General features: G+C 40.9%; 2 protein-coding genes across 22 annotated transcripts in view; both read left to right on the top strand.

Annotated features, from left to right (window-relative positions):
* Positions 1-24318, top strand: part of LOC101169865 (protocadherin gamma-C5) — a 307671-nt gene that overhangs the window by 121343 nt on the left and 162010 nt on the right. The window contains exon 1 of one of the 21 annotated variants that reach the window (XM_078954160.1): positions 1406-11254. The exons of the other annotated variants lie outside the window; for them this stretch is intronic. Coding sequence (XP_078810286.1) covers positions 8876-11254 — 2379 coding nt within the window. The 5' untranslated portion in view covers positions 1406-8875. Of the gene's footprint in view, positions 1-1405; positions 11255-24318 lie in introns of those variants that run through there. 21 annotated transcript variants of the gene reach the window in all.
* On the top strand, positions 16211-23716 carry LOC111948002 (protocadherin gamma-A12-like). Its single transcript, XM_023959161.2, has 2 exons — positions 16211-21859; positions 22134-23716. The coding sequence occupies exons 1-2, from the start codon at positions 19481-19483 to the stop codon at positions 22170-22172; spliced, it is 2418 nt and encodes an 805-aa protein (XP_023814929.1). The 5' UTR covers positions 16211-19480; the 3' UTR covers positions 22173-23716.

Below are 24318 nucleotides of genomic sequence, written 5' to 3'. Positions count from 1 at the left end.
TGCGCATAATGTCGTCAGGAGGTCTTGGAGTTCAGTGAGGAAGCCGGGGTGTATTTTTGGTGGTCGGCAAATAAGGATTATTGTTATTGTTGTTGTTTTTTCTGTTCTACATTTAATAACAAGCATTCAAATGTAGATAATACAGGTGGTAAACTGGGTGTCAGTTGAAGGTTTCCGCAATATATGACAGGTAGGCCTCCTCCACGACCAGTATTTCTGTTTTTTTTTTTTTTCTTCCAAAGTAGGTCTAATCTGGGAGCAAGTTTCATTTAGTGTCAGGTACAGCTCTGGTTTATTCCAGGTTTCAGTTAAACACATCACAACAATAATTCTTTCAGTGATGTGTTCAGATATTCAAAATGATTTGTTTGAAAGGTACTGCAAATTAAATAATTTGTTTTTAAAATTGGAAGAGAGCGGAGCACCTAAGAGTCCACGCCACGTTTTTTATTTCTCCAGTGATGCCGCAGATGATCATTTGTCCAATAGTTGGCGTGTTCTGATGACGTAAGCGGCAGTGGAGTTTTGACTTTGCGGCAATAGGAGACCGGTAAAAAGTATTGCTGGGATATGTCCACATGTTGTTCAAAGTATCTGGTTTGTAAGGATATTGTGGGGGGCGCACATATCGACGGATACCCGCGCTGTCTGGTGTGGCAGTGACGGAGATTTTTGAGGCGCTTGACTTGTGGGTTGGCATTAGAGGGCTGCATTGGGATCGGGTCCCGCCGGACCCAACCAAAATCTCGCGGGATTGGGCGGTTTGGATTGTGCTTCGGGCGGGAGCGGGCCGCAAAAAATAAACCCCGCGGGATCAGTGTTGCCATGAATATCTCATGAATATATATTAGCGGACTACGTTAGGCTGTGCAGCTGTTGGTTTCTTATGTACTGAAGCTCCGTGAAGGCACCAGGTAGAGACGCCCAATGGGCTCTGTCATGTAACCTGATGTTGGGGTGCGCCCCGCCTCGCCTCTTACTAAGAGCGCGCGCTTCAGGCCGTCTGTCTGCGCGCGCACACACGCACACTTTTAACCGAAAAGGATTTGTGAAAATATATTTAATATTTAAGTTGCACATTACACAAGAGGAATGCATCAAAAGATGAGGCTGGAGGAGGACATGAATCTCTTTAAAAATATCAATAAAAATACGTGTTTTTTTTCCTGCGGGACGGGGGACGATACAAAATCAATGCATCTCTATTACTGTGCGGAGCTAAATTCTCTGAGTTTTGCGGGTGGGAGTGGACATACATATTGCGGGAGCGGGCGGGAGTGTAACGCATACGTTGCGGGAGCGGGCGGGATTGGTCAAAAATTCAGCGGGCGCGGGCGGGAGTGGGATGAAGAAAATAGTCCCGCACAGGGCTCTAGTTGGCATGACGTGGCCGGCCATAGTGATTCCCTGCTGTTTCGGGGCCGTGATGGCTTCATCCATCCAACTTCTGATGTTGTTGAGGTCGCTGGTGTCATCACAGAGCTCATCGGGGGGATGAGAAGGTTCGGGTAAGTAGTTGGTTCACTTTGTAGAATGTGCACAGTGAATGCACCTAAAAGTTTTCGGAGGTGGTGCTCCTGTTGTTTGATCATGGCAGGGGTCTCAAACTCACGGCCCACGGGCTATTTGTGGCCCCCAAGATGATATTTTGCGGCCCCCGCCTTAATATGAATGTTTAGTGTTCATGCGGCCCACCAGTCTGTATGAATGACACGTTTTCAGTGTCGTTCGCGGAGCTGACCAACCAACCAACCAACCAACCAACCAATCGCAGTGGAGTATATGACTCTTGGGAGCGTGACATTGACCGGGCTTGAAAGCAGGAGAACATTTAAGGCAGGACACCTGACAGCCCCCTCCCCGGACCACATTAAGGGGTTCCTTACTTTACTTTTTAAAACGTATCTATTCGCTCGTAATTTTCTAAATACATGCAGTCCAGTGCTGAACTTTTCTCTGGCCCCACAGACCCGGAGGATGGTTAAGTCTAGGAGATGGGATATGATGGGTCGTTGCGGCAAAAATGTCACACACCTACATGCGTGACAGCTAACGGGGCTCTAACATTAAACACGTGCGAGCAACAACATGATTTAGTCTGAGACACACACAAAATACACAAGTGTATTACAAAATACGTGGGAAAATGCAACGATAGACGTGTTTGAGATGAACCTGGATCGTTAGCGAGACCGGGGGGGGGGGGGGGGGGGGGGGACAGAAGGAGAACAGGAAGTTGGAGTTAGTTTTACAATGCCTCTCCCCCTTAGTACGATCTATGTTATTATATCTTTTGTATTTATTTGAATGTTTTGTAATGTATGTAGCTTTGTTTGTTAATCAATAGGTATTTTAAATTATTTTAATTTAATTGATCACTCAACTACAAAAACCGTCAGGACACATTTCCCACAATGCATTGTTTTGTAGTCATTGGCGGCTTGCAGTCAGTGCAGTTTTACATTTCCAGCTGCGTTCACTCAGCTTGGGGCGTGGCTCCCACTCCTTTCTGGTGATATTTTTGTGATGATTGACAGGTCATGTTGGAGCAAAAGCAAAAACATACGTCACACACCAGGTGATCTGCGCAGCGTTTTGTCCACCTGGGTGATCTCAAACATGCTTAATTCAATTCAATTCAATTTTATTTGTATAGCCCAAAATCACAACAACAGTCGTCTCGATGTGTGCAATGTCAATTGTGCATCTTGGCTGCACCTAGTATTTGGTGTCGCCTACATGAATTTCCATCCATTTTTTTTTTTTTTTTAAATAAAAATATAGGAGTGGCTGACCGGCTGCTCTACGGTAACTTGTGACCAGAGTTTAAATGTGCAAAAAGTCATAAGAAAGAAAATCCAAAAATGGTTACTGAATTTAGTTTCTTCTTTACTGATTTGTGTTTTAAAAAGTAAACTAAAAAAAAAGTCATTCAACACAGACTCAAAATTGGGAGTACATCCTCTCTGATGTCTCCACCTTCAATTTCAATAAGTCCAAAAACAGTCCAGATTTACAGACAATCATCTTCAACCACACTGAGTGTCTCAGCTGTTTGGGAGGAAGTGCTGCCAAGTGTCCAGCAGTAAGAAGAAGACAAGAAAAGCCGTGTTCAAAAGAACCCATTGATGTATTTACAGAACTAGAATTGGAGTCTTCTTTTGTGGTTAATAGTTATAATTCAACAGTGTTAACTGAACTGTGTTAATAAGGACATTTAAATCAGAAAACAGTAGATATAGAAGACTAAATAAACAGAAATGTATTACTGATTTATTTACTTATTGATTTTTTTATTTATGTATTGCATTTGAATGAGAGTTTTATGAGTACATTTTGTACAGACAACAGTTAATGATATAGTATAGTATAGTAAAGTATAGTACATGTTCCATACAAATTTATTGGCTCTCAGACACTCACAAGTTGCGTATGTGTGTGTGCATTGAAGTTGCGGCCCTCCCTCAGCTAGACCCTGCCTTTGTGACCTCCAGGTAAATTGAGTTTGAGACCCCTGGTGTAGAGAAAGGTGTCTCGGCTGGCAGCCAGTCCTGGGCATTGATGGATATCAGCGGACAGCAGAAGGTAGATGGCAATGACCAAAGCAGGGCTTTGTTGCGGCTTTATTTTAATTTCAGAGTGCGTTTTTTTACGCCTGTAGAGATGTGGATGGACGAAGGTGGTAGCCAGGGCAAGATTCCCGAGTCCAAAATGTTTGTTTGGTTTGAATTCTGTTTTTGGTCGCATCTATGATGGCTTATTACTGCTGTTTAATTCATTGAGATTTAAAGTTTGATAGTTGCCACTACACTTTAAACTGTTAAGCAATACATAAACAAGCAGAGCTGCGACTACACCTGCTGAACCTGGCATCTTGGTGTGGTAAACACAAAAATAAGCCTGTTGGTTTTAAATGCACTACTTAAATTTAAGTTGTGCATTTAAAACCAACAGGCTTATTTTTGTGTTTACCACACACTCCCCTACAAACAAAAGTGGCTCCCGACACTTGCACATGGCCTCAACTTGGATTAACTTTTTTTTTTCAAAACTCTTTAGAACCATGAAACATTCAAAATAAAAAAAACATGTATATTCAAACTAAAAGCAGTAGACTGGATGGTAAAACGTTGGGTATGTTTGTGAGGTGAAAGTACTAGGCTGAACTGAATAGAAATGTGTTTGTGGGACATGGTAATTGTAGGGTGTTAGTTGAGTTGCTACTGCATTGATGACAGCACGAGGTTGATAGGATGGCTGGCCAAGGGCGTTGTAGGTGAATCTCTGACCAGGGCGCCTATTTCTGGTAGATTTCCTCAAGACGGGTGATGAGTGACTTTGGATATCTTCTTTTTCATCGATCTGAGGAACATTGTCATCTTGTTGTAAAGGCTGGTCTATGAATGGCAGACTTTCATTCTGCCTCGTCTGTTCTCCTACAGTGAAACTATTCCTCTCAGATACAAGTTCAGCTGGTTCCGATTCTTCAAAGTCAGCGTTATCATTTTCACACAATATTGGTTCATTGTAGTAAGCTGGTTGATCAACCAAACAATCAGCTGTCCTCTGTGTTTCCCTTGGAAATCTCAGCCAGTAAGTTGGTTCCTCTTCTTCCTCATCAGACTCATTTGAGTTATGTGACTGGATCTGTGTTGGTGTTAACAAGAGCCTTGTTGACATTTTTGCCTTAGCATGGGCTTTTTGTGGTGGTGGTGGTTGTTCAACAGGTAAGTCGTTCACCTGGAGCAACAGATTCCGGTGTAGAGTTCGAATGGGATGGCTGTTTGTTTCAGGACTTACTTTATAGACTGGGTTGTCACCTAGTTGTTCTCTGACAACATAAATGGTCTTCTCCCAGTAGGGCTTCAACTTACATGGTCCTCCACGTTGTGCTACATTGCGTACAAGTACTCTGTCCCCTGGCTGAAGAGTAACACCTCTATTTTTCTTGTCATAATAGCGCTTTCCTTTGGCACTCGATTGTTGGCTATTAGTGCTGGCTATTTTATATGCCTCAATCATCTTCTCTGCCCACTTGTCTGCATAGTCTGTGCCTGTTTGGGCTTTGTCTTCTCCAACCAATCCAAAAATGAGGTCCACTGGGAGTCGAGGGTGTCGGCCGTAAAGCAGATAGTATGGGGAGAACCCTGTTGATTCATGTTTGGAGCAATTGTATGCATGCACAATGTGGGGTAAGTGATCTTTCCAATTTTCTTTTTCTTTCTCACCCAGTGTGCGGAGCATCTGCAATAAAGTTCGATTAAACCTCTCAGCAGGATTACCCTGGGGGTGGTAAGGTGAGGTTCTTGAGTGGTTCACACCAGCAAACTGTCTGAGAGTTCTAAAGAGTTTATTCTCAAACTCTCTACCCTGGTCATGGTGGAGTTTATGTGGATATCCAAAACGGGGGACAAAGTCGTTGAAAATCTTGTCGGCAGCAGTTTTCCCAGCCTTGTTTTTAGTGGGATAGGCTTGGGCAAACCTGGTGAAATGATCAACTACTACCAGGATATACTCATATCCGCCTCGACTGGCCTCTAAGTGTAGAAAATCAATACACACTAGCTCTAGTGGCGAGCTAGATGTGATGCTCCCCATGGGTGCTCTTTCAGGGACAGCGGGTTTCTTCTGTTTAATGCAGCGACATCTGCGAGTTACATATTCTTCCACATCCCTTTTCATAAATGGCCAGAAGAATCGCTCTCTTACCAGGCTTAAAACCCTCTCTACGCCAATATGTCCCATATTGTCGTGCAAGTGTGTCAGTGCAACCTGCTTGTAGGTGTCTGGCAACACTAACTGTTTCCGACCTTGGGTTTTCCTGTACAACAGATCATTTTCCACATGGAGCTTGCTCCACTCTCTAGAGAGCTTTCTTGTGTTTGTGTCCAAAGATCTGCGTTTTTCCTCTGTTAGTTCTGTGAAATTTTTCTTCAACTCCAGAATCTTTCTGATTACAGGGTCCTTCTGTTGTTCTCTCACCAGTTCCTCATGGTCTATCACAGGAAAAGACTTTGTGTGAGTTGGTTGTTCGGATGTGATGCTAAGGGAGGCCACCCATGCCACATCATTCTGCTGGGCTGTCCTGCTACCATCCCAGGTGGCACCCACTGCCTCCTCAGAAAGTCTCTCCGAACACTGACTCATATAGGTGTTAATATCTAGAGGACAGCGTGAGAGAACATCAGCATCAACATTCAGCTTTCCTGGTTTGTAGCGTATGTCAAAGTTAAAATCTGCTAATTGCCCCACCCACCTATGACCAACTGCATTAAGTTTGGCGGTGCCCATCACATATGTCAAAGGGTTGTTGTCAGTATAGACAGTGAAATGGGGGGCATAAAAGAGGTAGTCTCTAAATTTCTCACACACTGCCCACTTCAAAGCTAAAAACTCAAGGTTACAACTGTGAAGGTGGTAGCTCTGCTCTGCTGGTGTTAATGTACGGGACCCATACCCAATCACTCTCATTTTCCCATTTTGGTTTTGGTAAAGCACAGCTCCAAGGCCATTTTGAGAGGCATCTGTATGAAGTGTGAAAGGTTGGTCAAAGTCTGGGTAGGCTAAGACAGGTGGATTGGTCAGGATATTGATTAGATGTTCAAGGATCTGTTGGTGTTCAATATTCCATTCCACTGGGGTAGAAGAGGATAATTGCGGACCTTTGTTGTTCTTTTTCTGATACTTTGTTTGCAGGTCACTGGGGTTTTTCTGTAGCAATTCATACAGCGGTCTTGCTATTCTGGAAAAATCTTGGACATATGACCTGTAATAGCTAAGGAAGCCCAAAAGTCTTCTTACATCTCCTACTGTTTGTGGTGCCTTCTCTTTCAAGGCCTGCACTGCTTCAATGTCCTTTGGATCCACTCTCACCCCATCTGAGGAAACAAGGCGACCCACATACCTGACTTCTTTGCGGAAAAACTCACACTTTTCCGGTCTCAGCTTTACCCCATGACATTTCAATGCTCGGAGTACATGGCGCAGAGACTCAACATGTTCCTCAAATGATCTGGAAATGCAAAGAACATCATCTAAATAAGGAATGCAACATTCGTCCCTCAGGTCTTGTAGCATCTCTTCCATGCTTCTCTGGAATGCCGCTGGTGCGTTTGATAATCCAAATGGGATCCTGATCCACTCGTATAATCCCCAGGGTGTAGTGAAGGCAGTCAGATGTCTTGAGCCTTCGGAGATGAAACCTTGATGATAAGCTTTGCCTTGATCTAAGATAGAAAACCAGCTAAAGCCTCCGAGTGAATCGATCAAGTCTTGTATGCGTGGAAGAGGGTGTTTGTCTGGCACTGTCTTTTTGTTGAGGAGACGGTAGTCAATGCAGAGTCGCAACGATCCATCCTTTTTTCTGACACATACAATGGGTGCAGCATATGGAGACTGTGACTTAATAATCCACCCTTTCAATAGCAGTTCCTGGATGTATTCTTTTACCTCTTTATAGAGTGGTTTTGGGACTGAAGAGTACGCTTTTTGCACGGGGATGTCATCTGTGAGTCTAATGGGCATTTGGAGGGATGGAATGCACCCAATATCAGTGCTGTCTTTGGCGAAAGCCGTACTCTCTTCATACAGCATTTTCTCAACAATCTGTTGCAGTTCTGGTTTGAGGTGACTGAGGTCAACAGGTGGTTGCCATAGCTCAACTAAGGATGTGACAGGGGCGTTGACATTGTTGACTTCAGCCGGGCTTGTTGGTTTTGATATTTCAACTTGTTCTTCTTCAGCACCCAATGTTTTTCTGAGCAGCTCAAAAACCATAGCATGTGCTTCAGCAGGAGACTCTTGTAAGTTAATCATAGCTTGGAGAACATTAGCACCTAATAGAGGCTGGGGCAGAGGGAGCTGACTGACCAACAATAATGCCAACATTATTGTTTCCCCAGTTCAAAGCTGTCTAACTGAAAAATAATTTATTTTATTGTCTTCAACTCTAGCAAAGTTCCCTATAGTCTCTTAGCTTTAGTATTAAAAAGTAAAACATCTATTTTCTCAAGAAGAAATATTTTTGGACTGTGGGAGGAAGCCGGAATGCCCAGAGAAAACCCACATTTACGAGAACATGCAAACTCCACATAAAAAGTCCTAACTCGTGGTCACTTAACTCTTTAAGGTGCCTGTTTGCTGAATTTAGAGACATTTTAATAAAGTATTGAAAATGATCACTGTAAATTACAATGTCAACACTCTCAAAAAATGAACCATAGAAATTTAAGCAAAAATAGATTTATTAAAAAAATACAAACGAAAAACTTTAAATGTTTAAAAAGGAAAATACACAAGCAATTATTTAGGGGCTTTGATTAATGACAAACAGAACCTTAATTATGTGTGTGGGACTCTTTTCGGTTTCTTTTTTCTTTTTTGTTGTTAGTTATTTTTTTTTACCAAATTAAACAGGGGGGGGGGGGGGGGTTATGGGATATGCTGATAGTAATGAGCTTCCTTTATAAAGTAACCTATGGGTTCTGCTATGTGAAACTAGATTGCAATTTCAAAAGGAGATTAAACATTTAAGAGAGATATGCATAAAAAGCCAAACATAAAAAGTAGAACATAGTGTATTTATATGAAGAGGCTAGGCCTATAGCATAAAAAAAAATCACAAAAATATACAAAATACCCAAATTTATAGCTACCAAAAAAGAAAAGACAAGTTTTGTGTATTTCTTTATCATAACTCGTGGTGGCGCTGTACACCAACAGAAGAAAATCTCCATATTCTAGCCGTCAGAGAGAACAAACATTATTGCGCTTCTGGCTGCAGATTATAACAAAAAGGCGTCTACGATCGCTAGTCGAGTTCATTTAGCTACTTTGTTTTATTAACATATCAGATTGTTTTTTGTCTGGATCAGCGATGAAGTGGATCTTTCCTTTTGTTCATCTTCGTCGGGTTTCTTTGCTTCTCCTTTTGTTCCGGGCCGCTTATGGAGACGTGAGCTTTTCTTTCCCAGAGGAGATGAAACGAGGATCGGTCATTGGAAATGTCGCCAAAGATCTCGGGCTGCAGACGGCCGCACTGTCCGCCAGAAGAGCGCGCATCGACACCGACGGGACTGACAAACGTTACTGTGACATAAACCTGAAGAACGGAGAGCTGATTGTGGCCGACAGGATTGACCGCGAGGGGCTTTGCGGAGAAAAGGTTTCCTGCATTTTAAAACACGAGCTCGTGCTGGAAAATCCTCTCGAGCTTCATCGTGTGAACCTTCATGTTCAAGATATTAATGATAACTCTCCGCTATTCAATGAAGAATCGATCAATTTAGAAATTCGGGAGTCTGCGGACAAGGGAGCGCGCTTTATGATCGAGGAGGCGCACGATGCGGATGTGGGAGAAAATTCAGTGCAGCGATACAACCTTCAGAAGAACGATCATTTTATTCTGGCTGCGAATGGAAACAACATTGAGCTTGTTCTAGATAAAGAACTTGATCGTGAAAAGCAGAAGGAAATGGATCTGCTCCTCACAGCTGTAGATGGTGGATCTCCTCAGAAATCAGGAACAGTCGTCATCCACATCACCGTGCTGGATGCCAATGATAACGCCCCAGTGTTCAGCCAGGCCGTGTATGAAGCCAGTCTGCCCGAAAACTCCCCTTTAGAGACTGTGGTGGTTACAGTGAGCGCAACAGACGCAGATGAGGGAGTCAATGGAGATGTTTCTTATGACTTTAGCCACGTTACCGAAGAGGTAAAACAAATATTTAATATTAATCGTAAAACAGGTGAAATTCTGGTGAAAGGTGCAATTGATTATGAAAGTACAACATCATTTGAAATACGTGTTAAAGCGAAGGATGGTTTGGGACTTTCATCTTATGCTAAAGTAATTATTTCTATCACTGACGTGAATGACAACGCCCCTATAATCAGTCTGAAGTCTCTGTCCAGCTCCATCCCAGAGAACGCCCCTCCTGGTACAGAGGTGGGCATCATTAATGTGCAGGACAGAGACTCTGACAAGAATGGACAGGTCCGCTGTTCCATTCAAGCAAACGCTCCGTTTAAATTGGTTCCTTCCATCAAAAACTATTATTCTGTGGTGAGCACAGGACAGCTGGACCGTGAACTAGTGTCTGATTACAACATTACCATCAGTGCCACTGATGAGGGCTCTCCACCTCTGTCCTCATCTAAAACTGTTCACTTATCTGTAGCTGACATCAACGACAACCCACCTGTGTTTGAGGAACAGTCGTACAGCGCATATGTGAGCGAAAACAACCAAGCTGGCTCCACTTTATGTTCTGTGAGCGCTCGAGACCCCGACTGGAGACAAAACGGTACAGTGATTTATTCTCTGCTAGCTGCTGAGGTGAACGGAGCCCCGGTGTCCTCCTATGTCTCTGTGAACGGAGACACGGGGCTGATCCACGCTGTCAGGTCATTTGATTATGAACAGTTGAGGAGTTTTCAAGTGCAGGTGATGGCCAGAGACAACGGTTCTCCTCCACTGAGCAGCAATTTGAGTGTGAGTGTGTTCATCTCAGATGTGAATGACAACTCTCCTCAGATTCTGTACCCCGCCCCAGAGGGCAGCTCCTTCATGACTGAGCTGGTCCCCAAAGCTGCACATGGAGGCTCTCTGGTGTCCAAAGTGATCGCTGTGGACGCAGACTCCGGACAGAATGCCTGGCTGTCCTATCATATAGTCAAATCCACTGATCCAGGACTTTTCACCATTGGTCTGCACAGTGGAGAGATCAGGACGCAGCGGGACATTTCCCAATCTGACAGCATGAAACAGAACCTGATTGTGGCAGTCAAAGATAACGGACAGCCCTCTCTGTCTGCCACCTGTGCCATGTATTTACTGATCTCGGATAACTTGGCTGAGGTTCCAGAACTGAAGGATATTTCTTACAATGAGAAGAACTCCAAACTGACTTCCTATCTGATCATCGCTCTGGTTTGCGTGTCCACCTTCTTCCTGACCTTCATCATCATCATCTTGGGTGTGAGGTTTTGTCGCAGGAGAAAGCCCCGACTGTTGTTTGATGGAGCAGTTGCCATCCCCAGCGGTTATCTGCCTCCTAATTATGCAGATGTTGACGGCACAGGAACTTTACACAGCGCTTACAATTATGACGCATACCTGACAACAGGATCTAGAACCAGTGACTTTAAGTTTGTGTCCTCTTACAATGACAACACGCTGCCTGCTGACCAGACTCTGAGGAAAAGTCCCACTGACTTTCTCGAGGCTTTTGGAGATAACGAGGCTTCTCCTGAGGTACGCATTATTCTACTCACGTAAAGCAATTGAACAGTGTTAGCAATTCTTTGGAGACAAGACAAACAAAAATTGTTGTTTTTTTTCTCTTTTTTTTTGCCTCAGTTAATATTGTTGTTAGTCCAAGATGTATTGGTTTCAAGTAATTCTTGCTGATAATTTTCTCATTCTTATTTTTTCACAATATCTAAAATAATGTCATAATTTTGTCAGTTTTGTCAATTTTTTGTGACAGCATCACACAGTTGCAGATTTGCCAGCTGCCCATCCATGATACTATCAACCATCCCACCACATCCTAAGGGCGATCTATTGGGTTTTGATCATGTGATTGTGGGGGCCATTTGAGTCCAGTTTCATGTTGTCGGTGACAAATTATGACCCTACCATCTGAATGTCACAGCAGAAATGGAGGCTCATAAGACCAGACAACATTTTTCAATTTTTTTATTGTCCAATTTTGATGAGCCTGTGTCAATTGTAGCATCAGTTTCCTGTTCTTCGCTGACTGGAGTAGCACCCGGTGTTGTTTTCTGCTGCTGTAGTCCATTTGTCTCAAGGTTGGTCATTTTGTGCGTTCAGAGATGCTATTCTGCATATCTTGGTTGTGACAAGGGGGCTTTTTCTGCTCTATGCAAGACTGCTTTTCTGCTGGCTAATGTGACCTCTCCATGGTGCTGAAGACTAAGTCCAATTACCTGAAAACAAGATATTCTAGCTTCTAAAAGTTACTTTGTAGGTGTTTCATTTTTCTTTTCTTTTATTTTTTTTTCTTATACTGACTAGACAGGTTCATTAGTGCTCAAGTAGTGGACATTTGGTAAATTATTATAAGTTAACTTATAATTATTATAAATTATAAGTTTTTTCTCATTGTCCAGTAGTTAAGTTCACCTTTTACAATAAATGAGCCGTGTTTGGTTGTGTGGAACTTTTGCTAGCTATTCTTAACTGTTTTATGAAGACAAGAAGTTTTAATTATGAACGTGATATTTTGGATGTGTGCTAGTTATCCCGGTTTCTTTTTTATTTATTTGTTTTTTTGTTACTGAGAATTATTCAGGCTATTCAACACTGATTGTGCTCTAATAATGGAACATCGATGTTTTGTCAATTATTGATTGGAGCATTCATTTCAAATTGTTGTTTTTAATTTTCTGTTTCCTACTCCGTTTTGAATTTTGCGATACACATTACCTTCTGTTCTCTTGAAATATAACTAATTTTTAGCCTAATCTTCTCTTTAAAAGCTTTTAACCTTTTTTATATGCATTTTTAAAACAATAATGAAAAAATACAGTGTTGCAAATCCCTTAATATTGTTACTGTTGCTGTTTTTTTTTGTTTAGGAATCATTATGAACAACTTAGGTGGTCCCTGTAGGTCTGATTTTGTCAATGTTTGAAAATGTGAACAAGTGTGTTTACGCAGATGCTTTCTAAAGGAGAGTTTGTGACAAGGAATAACATTTAAAAGCAGACATTTATTATTCGGCAACAAGTAATTTACTTACACAGTGATGGTCTGCTTAGCTGTTGTAGATCAATGTAATACTATTTATCTTAGTGTGGTGGTGGTTCATTTATTCTGATGGTTTCACTATGTAGTTTTTATGTTATGAGGCAGAGAAATGGGACATTGTTGTTTCAGATACCATTTTCCATTTCTGTCATATAAACTTCAGTAATCTGCTCACTGTGTTTGTCTCTACTCTCTGGCTTGAGTGAATGTTTTAAATGCAGAGGTTTCAGCAAATTAGTACATGTTCCCCCAATATTGTTGTAATATAGATGCAAAAATGATATTGTAAAATTATTTAAATGTGAACCTGTGCAAACATGATTTGCCACACTTAAATCTTCCAATAGCTGCTGGTTCATTGAAAACATCTGGGTGAAAAGCTTTTTAAGTGATCATTTTAAAATTATTCTTTTATTTTGGTTTACTTTCATTGTAACTTATTGTCCATAAAAATAATAAAAACAAAAATATACCATGCTTAGAGTTAAAAGGACACATACTGCACCATCCTACACTCAATGTGGGATCTTGGACGGTATGTTTAACCATAAGTGATACATTTCAATTAGAGATTATTGTATTTATTTAATTGCTCTATTTGTTTTAATTTTATGGTATTTGAATAAAGCAAATATATGACATTATTGTTATTATTCAATGTTTTTATAATAATAATAATAATAATAATAATAATAATAATAATAATAATAATAATAATAATAATAATAATAATAATAATAATAATAATGCATTTTATTTGGTAACAGTTAAACAGTTTACAAATAAGAAGGGGGAAAAAAACAATTCTCTGGGAGATTGTTTTGGAGTCAGAAGTAACTGAAAGGCTCTGTCTCCCACTGTGGTTAGCCTGGTCAGTGGTTGGTGAAGGCAATGAGTAAAATTTGAGCGGAGGATTTAAGAAGTGGTGTGCGGGGAAAGGAGCTAACTAAGATAGGCAGGGGCAGTTCCATGGATGCATTGATAGGTGAGGAGAAAGAGTTGTTAATGAGTTCTGGAACGGCTGGGCAACCAGTGAAGTGACTAAAGAACAGGAGTGATGTGGTCAAATTTATGCCTCCTTGTCAGGACCCTAGCAGCGCAGTTTTGGATGTGCTGAAGCTTTTGCAGGCTCCTGCCAGGAATCCCAACAAGGAGAGTATAGTAGTAGTCGAGTCTGGAGGAGATAAGTTTTTCTGCACCGGACTGGGTGAGTGTGGAGTGGAGCTTTGCAATATTTTTAAGATGGAGAAAAGACACTTTGGAGAGGTGATGTATATGATGATCAAATGTGAGATTAGAGTCGATTTTGACACCAAGATTTAACATAGGTCTGGAAACCAGACTGAAATTTGTCATAGAAGCCACGCGTTGAGAGATGATGGTGGAGTTGAGCGCCAAAACATTTTTTGAGAACCTTGGACAGGAGCGGTAAGTTGGAAATGGGTCTGTATTCTGCCAAGTTATTGGGACCCAGTGTGATTTTTTTTTTTAAGTATGGTCTAATAATGGCGGTTTTGAGAGCTGGGGGAACATGACCAATTTGAAATGATTGCTTAATTATAGTTGTGATAGTTGGACTTACACCTCAAATGTTGTCTTTGATCAGGGCTGTTGGAAGGGGGTCAAGTGAGCAGGTTAAGAATTTCATAACCTTCAAGATTGCCTCAACCTCTTTCTGTGTAGTGAGTGTGAATTCAGAAGGGGTCCTTGGAGCGGTCAGGTTGCAGATGGGTTTGGAATAGAAGTTTGATCGTATGGAAGATATTTTACTGGTAAAAAAAATCCATGACTCTATCACAGCTGCTGACACTAGCATCACTAATGGTAAGTGTGGGGGGCTTAAGCAGAGAGTGTATGGTAGAAAACAGTTTTGAATTTCCAGTGTTACTGTTGATTTTGTAGGACTAAAACTTAGACCTGGCCATTGTGAGGGCTCTGCAATAGACTTTTTGATGGTCAAGATAGGCCTGTTTATGTACTGCCAAGTTGGTTTTTTATTAGTTTTTGTTCCATGGCTCGCCCAACTCTTTTAAGAATTTGCAGTACATTTGTGTACCATGAGGCTGATCTTGTGAAAGAGACGGTTTTTGATTTCAGGGGTGCATGGGATTGCAGAATGTTATGAAGTGTAAACATTTTTGTATGTCCTTTTATATGGTTGCATGATGACTGTTTTGTTATGTTTGTGATCTATTGCTAATTCTAGCAAAACAACATTATGGTCAGATTAGCCCAAGTCGTAGACTTCCATGCTGGTAGTAAAGGGCTGTGTCAGTGATAACCAAATCCAGAATGTGTCCTTTAGAGTGTGTGGGTTCTTCCTGTTCTCCTTCCTCTCAGAAGGAGATCAGGAAGTTGGAGTTAGTTTTACAATGCCTCTCCCCCTTAGTATGATCTATGTTATTATATATTTTGTATTTATTTGAATGTTTGTGAATGTGAGTGTGTGGGTTGTTTTACATGCTGTGTTAGTTGTAAGGTGTCAAGCAGTTCCAAAAACTCAACAGCAGAATGGTTGGTGGGAGTCCCTACATGTAAATTGAAGTCACCTATGAGTGTACTAGGTGAAGTTGCGCATAATGTCATCAGGAGGTCTTGGAGTTCATTGAGGAAGCCGGGGTGCATTTTGGGTAGTCGGTAAATAAGGATTATTGTTATTGTTGTTTTTCTGTTCTACATTTAATAACAAGCATTCAAATGTAGATAATGCAGGTTGTAAAATGGGTGTCAGTTGAAGTTTTCTGCAAGATATGACGGGTAGGCCTCCTCCACGACCAGTATTTCTGCTTTTTTCAAAGTAGGTGTAATCTGGGGAGCAGGCTTCATTTAGTGTCAGGTACAGCTCTGGTTAATTCCAGGTTTCAGTTAAACACATCACAACAATATTTATGTCAGTGATGTGTTCAAATATTCAAGATGATTTATTTGAAACGGACTGCAAATTATTATTTTTTTTTTAAATTGGGCATTGCTTTAAGTCTTGGAAGAGAGCGGAGCCCCTGGGAGTCCACTCCACGTTTTTTATTTCTCCAGTGATGCCCCAGATGATCATTTGTCCAGATAGTTGGCGTGTTCTGATGACGTAAGCGGCAGTGGAGTTTTGAATTTGCTGCAATAGGAGACCGGTAAAAAGTATTGCTGGGATATGTCCACATGTTGTTCAAAGTATTTGGTTTGTAAGGATATTGTGGGGGGCGCACATATCGACGGATCCCCGCGCTGTCTGATGTGGCAGTGGCGGAGATTTTTGAGGCCATCTTGTGGGGACTCTCACCTGAGGCGCTTGACTTGTGGGTTGGCATGACGTGGCCGGCCATAGTGATTCCCTGCTGTTTCGGGGCCGTGACGGCTTCATCCATCCAACTTCTGAGGTTGTTGAGGTCGCTGGTGTCATCACAGAGCTCATCGGGGGGATGAGAAGGTTCGGGTAAGTACATTGGTTCACTTCGTAGAGTGTGCACAGTGAATGTACCTAAAAGTTTTCGGAGGTGGTGCTCCTGTTGTTTGATCATGGTGTAGAGCACGGGTCTCAAACTCGCGGCCCGCGGGCTATTTGGGGCCCCCAAGATGATATTTTGCGGTCCCCGCCTTAATATGAATGTTTAATGTTCATGCGGCCCGCCAGTCTGTATGAATGACACATTTTCAGTGTCGTTCGCGGAGCTGACCAACCAACCAACCAATCGCAGTGGAGTATATGACTCTTGGGGGCGTGACATTGACCGGGCTTGAAAGCAGGAGAACAGTTAAGGCAGGACACCTGACAGCCCCCTCCCCGGACCACATTAAGGGGTTCCTTACTTTACTTTATTCATCTATTCGCTCGTAATTTTCTAAATACATGCAGTCAGTGCTGAACTTTTCTCTGGCCGCACAGACCCGGAGGAGGGTTAAGTTTAAGGCGGCGTATCAACCCCGACCAAACGGTTCTTTGCGCCCCCGCAGGAGATTGGTCGCTGCGGAGAATAAATGTCACACACAGGCGTGACAGCTAACGGGGCTCTAACATTAAACACGTGCGAGCAACAACACGACTTAGTCTGGGACACACTGAAAACACGTGGGGAAAATGCAACGATAGACGTGTTTAAGATAAACCAGCTCCGCGCCTGGATGCGGGGGGCGGGGCGGTGAAGGCGAAGCTGCAGCGAGACAGAAGGAGAACAGGAAGTTGGAGTTAGTTTTAATATGCCTACCCCCCTTAGTACGATCCGTGTTATTATATCTCTTATATATTTATTTGAATGTTTTGTAATGCATGTCGCCTTTTTTAATCAATAGGTATTTTAAATTATTTTAATTTAATTGATAACTCAACTACAAAAGCCATCAGGACCCATTTCCCACAATGCATTGGTTTGTAGTCATTTGGCAGCTTGCAGTCAGTGCAGTATTACATTTCCAGCTGTTCACTCAGGTTGGGGCGTTGCTCCCACTTCTTTCTGGTGATATTTTTGTGATGATTGACAGGTCATGTTGGAGCAAAAGCAAAAACATATGTCACACACCAGGTGATCTGCGCAGCGTTTTGTCCACCTGGGTGATCTCACGCTTATTGTGCATCTTGGCTGCACCTAGTATTTGGTGTCGCCCACATGAATTTCCATCCGTTTTTTTTTTAAATAAAAATATATGAGTTGATGACCGGCTGCTCTACGGTAACTTGTGACCAGGGTTTAAATGTGCAAAAAGTCATAAGAAAGAAAATCTAAAAATGGTTACTGAATTTTGTTTCTTCTTTACTGATTTGTGTTTTAAAAAGTAAACTTAAAAAAAAGTCATTCAGCACAGACTCAAAATTGGGAGTACATCCTCTCTGATGTCTCCACCTTCAATTTCAATAAGTCCAAGAACATCCAGATTTACAGACAATCATCTTCAACCACACTGAGTGTCTTAGCTGTTTGGGAGGAAGTGCTGCCAAGTGTCCAGCAGTAAGAAGAAGACAAGAAAAGCCGTGTTCAAAAGAACCCATTGATGTATTTACATAACTAGAATTGGAGTCTTCTTTTGTGGTTAATAGTTATAATTCAACAGTGTTAACTGAACTGTGTTAATAAGGACATTTAAATCAGAAAACAGTAGATATAGAAGACTAAATAAACAGAAATGTATTACTGATTTATTTACTTATTGATTTTTTTATTTATGTATTGTATTTGAATGAGAGTTTCATGAGTACATTTTGTACAGACAACAGTTAATGATATAGTATAGTAAAGTATAGTACATGTTCTATACAAATTTATTGGCTCTCAGACACTCACAAGTTGCGTATGTGTGTGTGCATTGAAGTTGCGGCCCTCCCTCAGCTAGACCCTGCCTTCAGTGACCTCCAGGTAAATTGAGTTTGAGACCCCTGGTGTAGAGAAAGGTGTCTCGGCTGGCAGCCGGTCCTGGGCATTGATGGATATCAGCGGACAGCAGAAGGTAGATGGCAATGACCAAAGCAGGGCTTTGTTGTGGCTTTATTTTAATTTCAGAGTGCGTTTTTATACGCCTGTAGAGATGTGGATGGATGAAGGTGGTAGCCAGGGCAAGATTCCCGAGTCCAAAATGTTTGTTTGGTTTGAATTCTGTTTTTGGTCGCATCTATGATGGCTTATTACTGCTGTTTAATACATTGAGATTTAAAGTTTGATAGTTGCCACTACACTTTAAACTGTTAAGCAATACATAAACAAGCAGAGCTGCGACTACACCTGCTGAACCTGGCATCTTGGCATTATTGTTTCACCAGTTCAAAGCTGTTTAACGGAAAAATAATCTATTTTACTGTTTTTAACTCCAGCAGAGTTGCCTATATTCTCTTAGCTTTAGTATTAAGAAATAAAACATCTATTTTCTTAAGAAATATTTTTGGGCTGTGGGAGGAAGCCGGAATGCCCAGAGAAAACCCACATTTACGAGAACACGCAAACTCCACACAAAAGTCCTAACTGGTGGTCACTTAACTCTTTAAGGTGCCTGTTTGCTGAATTTAGAGACATTTTAATAAAGTATTGAAAGTGATCACTGTAAATTACAATGTCAACACTCTCAAAAAATGAACCATAGAAATTTAATCAAAAATAGATTTATTAAAAACATACAAACAAAAAACTTTAAATGTTTAAAAAGGAAAATACACAAGCAATTATTTAGGGGCTTTGATTAATGACAAACAGAACCTTAATTATGTGTGTGGGACTCTTTTCTTTCTTTTTTTTCTTTTTCTTTTTTTTGTTGTTAGTTTTTTTGTTTACCAAATAAAACATTGTATTATGGGATATGCTGATAGTAATGAGCTTCATTTATAAAGTAACCTATGGGTTCTGCTATGTGAAACTAGATTGCAATTTCAAAAGGAGATTAAACATTTAAGAGAGATATGCATAAAAAGCCAAACATAAAAAGTAGAACATAGTGTATTTATATGAAGAGGCTAGGCCTATAGCATAAAAAAAATCACAAAAATATACAAAATACCCAAATTTATAGCTACCAAAAAAGAAAAGACAAGTTTTGTGTATTTCTTTATCATAACTCGTGGTGGCGCTGTACACCAGCAGAAAATATTCTTCCTATCCTAGCCTTCGGAGAGGACACACATTATTCTGCTTCTGACTGCTGATTTCAACAAAAAGGCGTCTACGATCGTTAGTCGAGTTCATTTAGCTACTTTGTGTTATCAACATATCAGATTGTTTTTTGTCTGGATCAGCGATGAAGTGGATCTTTCCTTTTGTTCACCTTCATCGGGTTTCTTTGCTTCTCCTTTTGTTCCGGGCCGCTTATGGAGACGTGAGCTTTTCTTTCCCAGAGGAGATGAAACGAGGATCGGTCATTGGAAATGTCGCCAAAGATCTCGGGCTGCAGACGGCCGCACTGTCCGCCAGAAGAGCGCGCATCGACACCGACGGGACTGACAAACGTTACTGCGACATAAACCTGAAGAACGGAGAGCTGATTGTGGCCGACAGGATTGACCGCGAGGGGCTTTGCGGAGAAAAGGTTTCCTGCATTTTAAAACACGAGCTCGTGCTGGAAAATCCTCTCGAGCTTCATCGTGTCAACCTTCATGTTCAAGATATTAATGACAACTCGCCAAAGTTTAAAGAAAAAAATATCAATTTAGAAATTCGTGAGTCTGCGGACAGGGGAGCGCGCTTTATGATCGAGGAGGCGCACGATGCGGATGTGGGAGAAAATTCAGTGCAGCGATACAACCTTCAGAAGAACGATCATTTTATTCTGGCTGCGAATGGAAACAACATTGAGCTTGTTCTAGATAAAGAACTTGATCGTGAAAAGCAGAAGGAAATGGATCTGCTCCTCACAGCTGTAGATGGTGGATCTCCTCAGAAATCAGGAACAGTCGTCATCCACATCACCGTGCTGGATGCCAATGATAACGCCCCAGTGTTCAGCCAGGCCGTGTATGAAGCCAGTCTGCCCGAAAACTCCCCTTTAGAGACTGTGGTGGTTACAGTGAGCGCAACAGACGCAGATGAGGGAGTCAATGGAGATGTTTCTTATGAATTCGGACATGTTACAGAAGAAGTGATGAAAACCTTCAGTATTGATGTGAAAGTGGGTAAAATTCTGGTGAAAGGTGCAATTGATTATGAAAGTACAACATCATTTGAAATACGTGTTAAAGCGAGGGATGGTTTGGGACTTTCATCTTATGCTAAAGTAATTATTTCTATCACTGACGTGAATGACAACGCCCCTATAATCAGTCTGAATTCTTTGTCTAACTCCATCCCAGAGAATGCCCCTCCTGGTACAGAGGTGGGCATCATTAATGTGCAGGACAGAGACTCTGACAAGAACGGACAGGTCCGCTGCTCCATTCAAGCAAACGCTCCTTTTAAGTTGGTTCCTTCCATCAAAAACTATTATTCTGTGGTGAGCACAGGACAGCTGGACCGTGAACTAGTGTCTGATTACAACATTACCATCAGCGCCACTGATGAGGGCTCTCCACCTCTGTCCTCATCTAAAACTGTCCACTTATCTGTAGCTGACATCAACGACAACCCACCTGTGTTTGAGGAACAGTCGTACAGCGCATATGTGAGTGAAAACAACCAAGCTGGCTCCACTTTATGTTCCGTGAGCGCTCGAGACCCCGACTGGAGACAAAACGGTACAGTGATTTATTCTCTGCTAGCTGCTGAGGTGAACGGAGCCCCGGTGTCCTCCTATGTCTCTGTGAACGGAGACACAGGGCTGATCCACGCTGTCAGGTCGTTTGATTATGAACAGTTGAGGAGTTTTCAAGTGCAGGTGATGGCCAGAGACAACGGTTCTCCTCCACTGAGCAGCAACGTGAGCGTGAGTGTGTTCATCTCTGATGTGAACGACAACTCTCCTCAGATTCTGTACCCCGCCCCAGAGGGCAGCTCCTTCATGACTGAGCTGGTCCCCAAAGCTGCACATGGAGGCTCTCTGGTGTCCAAAGTGATCGCGGTGGACGCCGACTCCGGTCAGAACGCCTGGCTGTCCTATCATATAGTCAAATCCACTGATCCAGGACTTTTCACCATTGGTCTGCACAGTGGAGAGATCAGGACGCAGCGGGACATTTCCCAATCTGACAGCATGAAACAGAACCTGATTGTGGAAGTCAAAGATAACGGACAGCCCTCTCTGTCTGCCACCTGTGCCATGTATTTACTGATCTCGGATAACTTGGCTGAGGTGCCAGAACTGAAGGATATTTCTTACGATGAGAAGAACTCCAAACTGACTTCCTATCTGATCATCGCTCTGGTTTGTGTGTCCACCTTCTTCCTGACCTTCATCATCATCATCTTGGGTGTGAGGTTTTGTCGCAGGAGAAAGCCCCGACTGTTGTTTGATGGAGCAGTTGCCATCCCCAGTGGTTATCTGCCTCCTAATTATGCAGATGTTGACGGCACAGGAACTTTACGCAGCGCTTACAATTATGACGCGTACCTGACAACAGGATCTAGAACCAGTGACTTTAAGTTTGTATCCTCTTACAATGACAACACGCTGCCTGCTGACCAGACTCTTAGGAAAAGTCCCACTGACTTTCTCGAGGCTTTTGGTGATTCTGCTGATTCAACAGAGGTAGGAATTATGACTTTTCAACAAAATTAAAAAAAAAAATATTCAGCCAATATAACATGAGAATATAAAGTTTTAAAGGAATAACTTGATTCTCAAAAATTTTTAGAAGGTAATCTACTGATTATCAATGTATTTAGGAAATAATAGTTTCGATCATGTCATTTTCTAGTGTCACTATTTGCATTGTCAAAAAAAAGGCTTTTTTTCTAGTTTTTTTCTGTTTTATTCATTTATTTATTTGTTTTTTTGTTTGTTTATTTCATATGCTGCACAGGGACACAGCTCAGAGGTTATCTCTCCTGCTTCACTTTAAGATGGCTGGTACCTGTCTGTGTGGAGTTTGCCCTTTTCTTCCATGCGTGTGTTCTCTCCAGGCACTCCGGCTACCTCCCACAGTTCAAAAACATGCTTCACAGATTAGTTGATGACTCTAAATTGTTACTAGTGTTGAATGTGTGTGTGCTTGGGTGAGTGATTGTGGCCCTGCTACAGTCTGGCAACTAGTCCAGGGTGTTCCCCACCTTTGCCCAGTGGCCAGGTTTGACTACGGCAGCCCCATAAGGGATGAAAGGGGTTTAGAAAATGGATAGATGGATTTTTGTTTGTTTTGTTCTTGTTTCTCTTCTTGTTTCCATTTTTTTTCTAAAATGTAGTTTCCTTTGACTTTGGTGAATTCATTTTTTTAGTAGCAATCATTCTGTTTTTTCAAAGTGTTTTTTTTAAGATATGTTGGTACTGTTATGGATGGATGGATGGATGGATGGATGGATGGATGGATGAACGGACGAATAGAAATAAACAGACTATTTCTAAAAGATATGAATATCATGGAAAAGTACATTTATTTTGATAATTCCATTAGCAAAAAATCCACTATCATTGAATATAAATTCAGGATATATTGTTTAATTTCCATGGAATGCCACAAACTAATTGTGGTTCAAATTCTAGATGGGACCTCTCTGTTCGGAGATAGAATGCTCTCCTTGTGCATGAGTGTGAATATGAGTGTGTAGCCCTGCATCAGACTGGTGATCTGTTTAGGCTGTATCCCACCAGATTGGCTCTAGCAGCCTAGTGATCCCAAAACGCAATGGCTGGGCTTAATTTGAATATGGATGTATGCATAAACTAAATGTTTTTTTCATATATGATCACAGTAGGATCTGCACGGAATAACGTAAAAAAATAATAATAATTGAATTGTATACAATAGGTTTCTATTCCTCAAAGTACGATAATTATTATTTAAAGCTTTTGACAAAACTGTTTATTTCACATTATAAGGGTCTTCTAGGAATTAAATATAATAATTGCCTATTAAAACCATGTCTATAATTGTTTGCTTTTTAAAAAAATTTGTGTCTTCTTTATATAAAAATTTTCTTTTTTACTTAAAGTGATTTTAAAAAAAAATTATATACTTGTCCAGATGTGAAAGTTCTATTTATCCTATGAAGTATTTGGTCTTCAATGTGAAATGCCAATGTAACTTTGGCTGTGAAGGTTTTGTTTTTTAAACTATAATGACGTTTCCAATTATGGACTTGGCATTCATGATGAATAGTGCAAAGTTGAGGATGTTTGTTCTTTCTTTTCCATCGTCTTGTTTCTTTCAGTTTTGAGACTTGTCGTAGTTTTGGGGAACATTCTCAGTCTCTTAGTTCTTATGTGGAGACACCCCATACAAAATACCGGCTCACACATTCTTTTTCTGCATTTTATTTTTTTATTTATCATCCTGCCACTATTAACATTTTTTTCCTTCAACATTTATTTTATTTCATTTTTTTTTCTTTTACTTTAGCTGATGTGAAAAATTGTTTTCAACATTTCAATAAAATAAATTAACAATAATTGTTGGTATTTTTGTTTCAGATCCTGTGTTGCTATGGGTTATGATATGGAAACATAGATATCTGATAAAATGTTTTGAACCGGATAATGATAAATCATGTACTCAAAATTGTTATGGTAGAACAGGTGTGAGATTATATAAATTTGCTTCCTTCCACTTCCTTTCAAACAATTTAATGCCTAATTATCCTAAACTGATCTGTTTTACTTTGATTGCTTGACATAAACAATTTCAAATCAAATCAAAATAACTATTAAAATGATGACTTGTTGGAAATGTCATCATTAAATGAAAAAATCAAATTTTGTTTTTTATATTTTACAAGTTGTTTGATTCTATATATTTTGACAGTTTATGGTATTTTTGTTATAATACCTGAGAGTTTGAAGAATGAATGTGAAAGTTTTGAATTGCATTAGTTTTTTTTTTTTAAGAATTCTTTTAAAATAAAGCTTTAAAGCTTCTCTGTTAATAGAAAAAAATGCTAAGGAAAAAATTTGGTTTTGGCTATATCTGCTTCTCTGTCTTGATTTAGCCTATTATTGGCAATTTGTTTTTCTCTTTACTTTTTCTCTTACCTCTTGTCTTGATTTGTCCTGTG

This window comes from Oryzias latipes, chromosome 10 (assembly GCF_053564925.1).
Source record: "Oryzias latipes strain Hd-rR chromosome 10, Olatipes_Hd-rR_3.1".
NCBI lineage: Eukaryota > Metazoa > Chordata > Actinopteri > Beloniformes > Adrianichthyidae > Oryzias > Oryzias latipes.
The sequence above is the reverse complement of the archived record's forward strand: the minus strand, read 5'-3'. Positions and strand labels throughout refer to the sequence as shown.

Coding starts and splice junctions, on each gene's coding strand:
- LOC111948002 (XM_023959161.2), top strand. CDS start 19,481: ATGAAGTGGATCTTTCCTTTTGTTCACCTTCATCGGGTTTCTTTGCTT. Junction 21,860..22,133: donor ATTCTGCTGATTCAACAGAG/GTAGGAATTATG, acceptor TATGCTGCACAG/GGACACAGCTCAGAGGTTAT.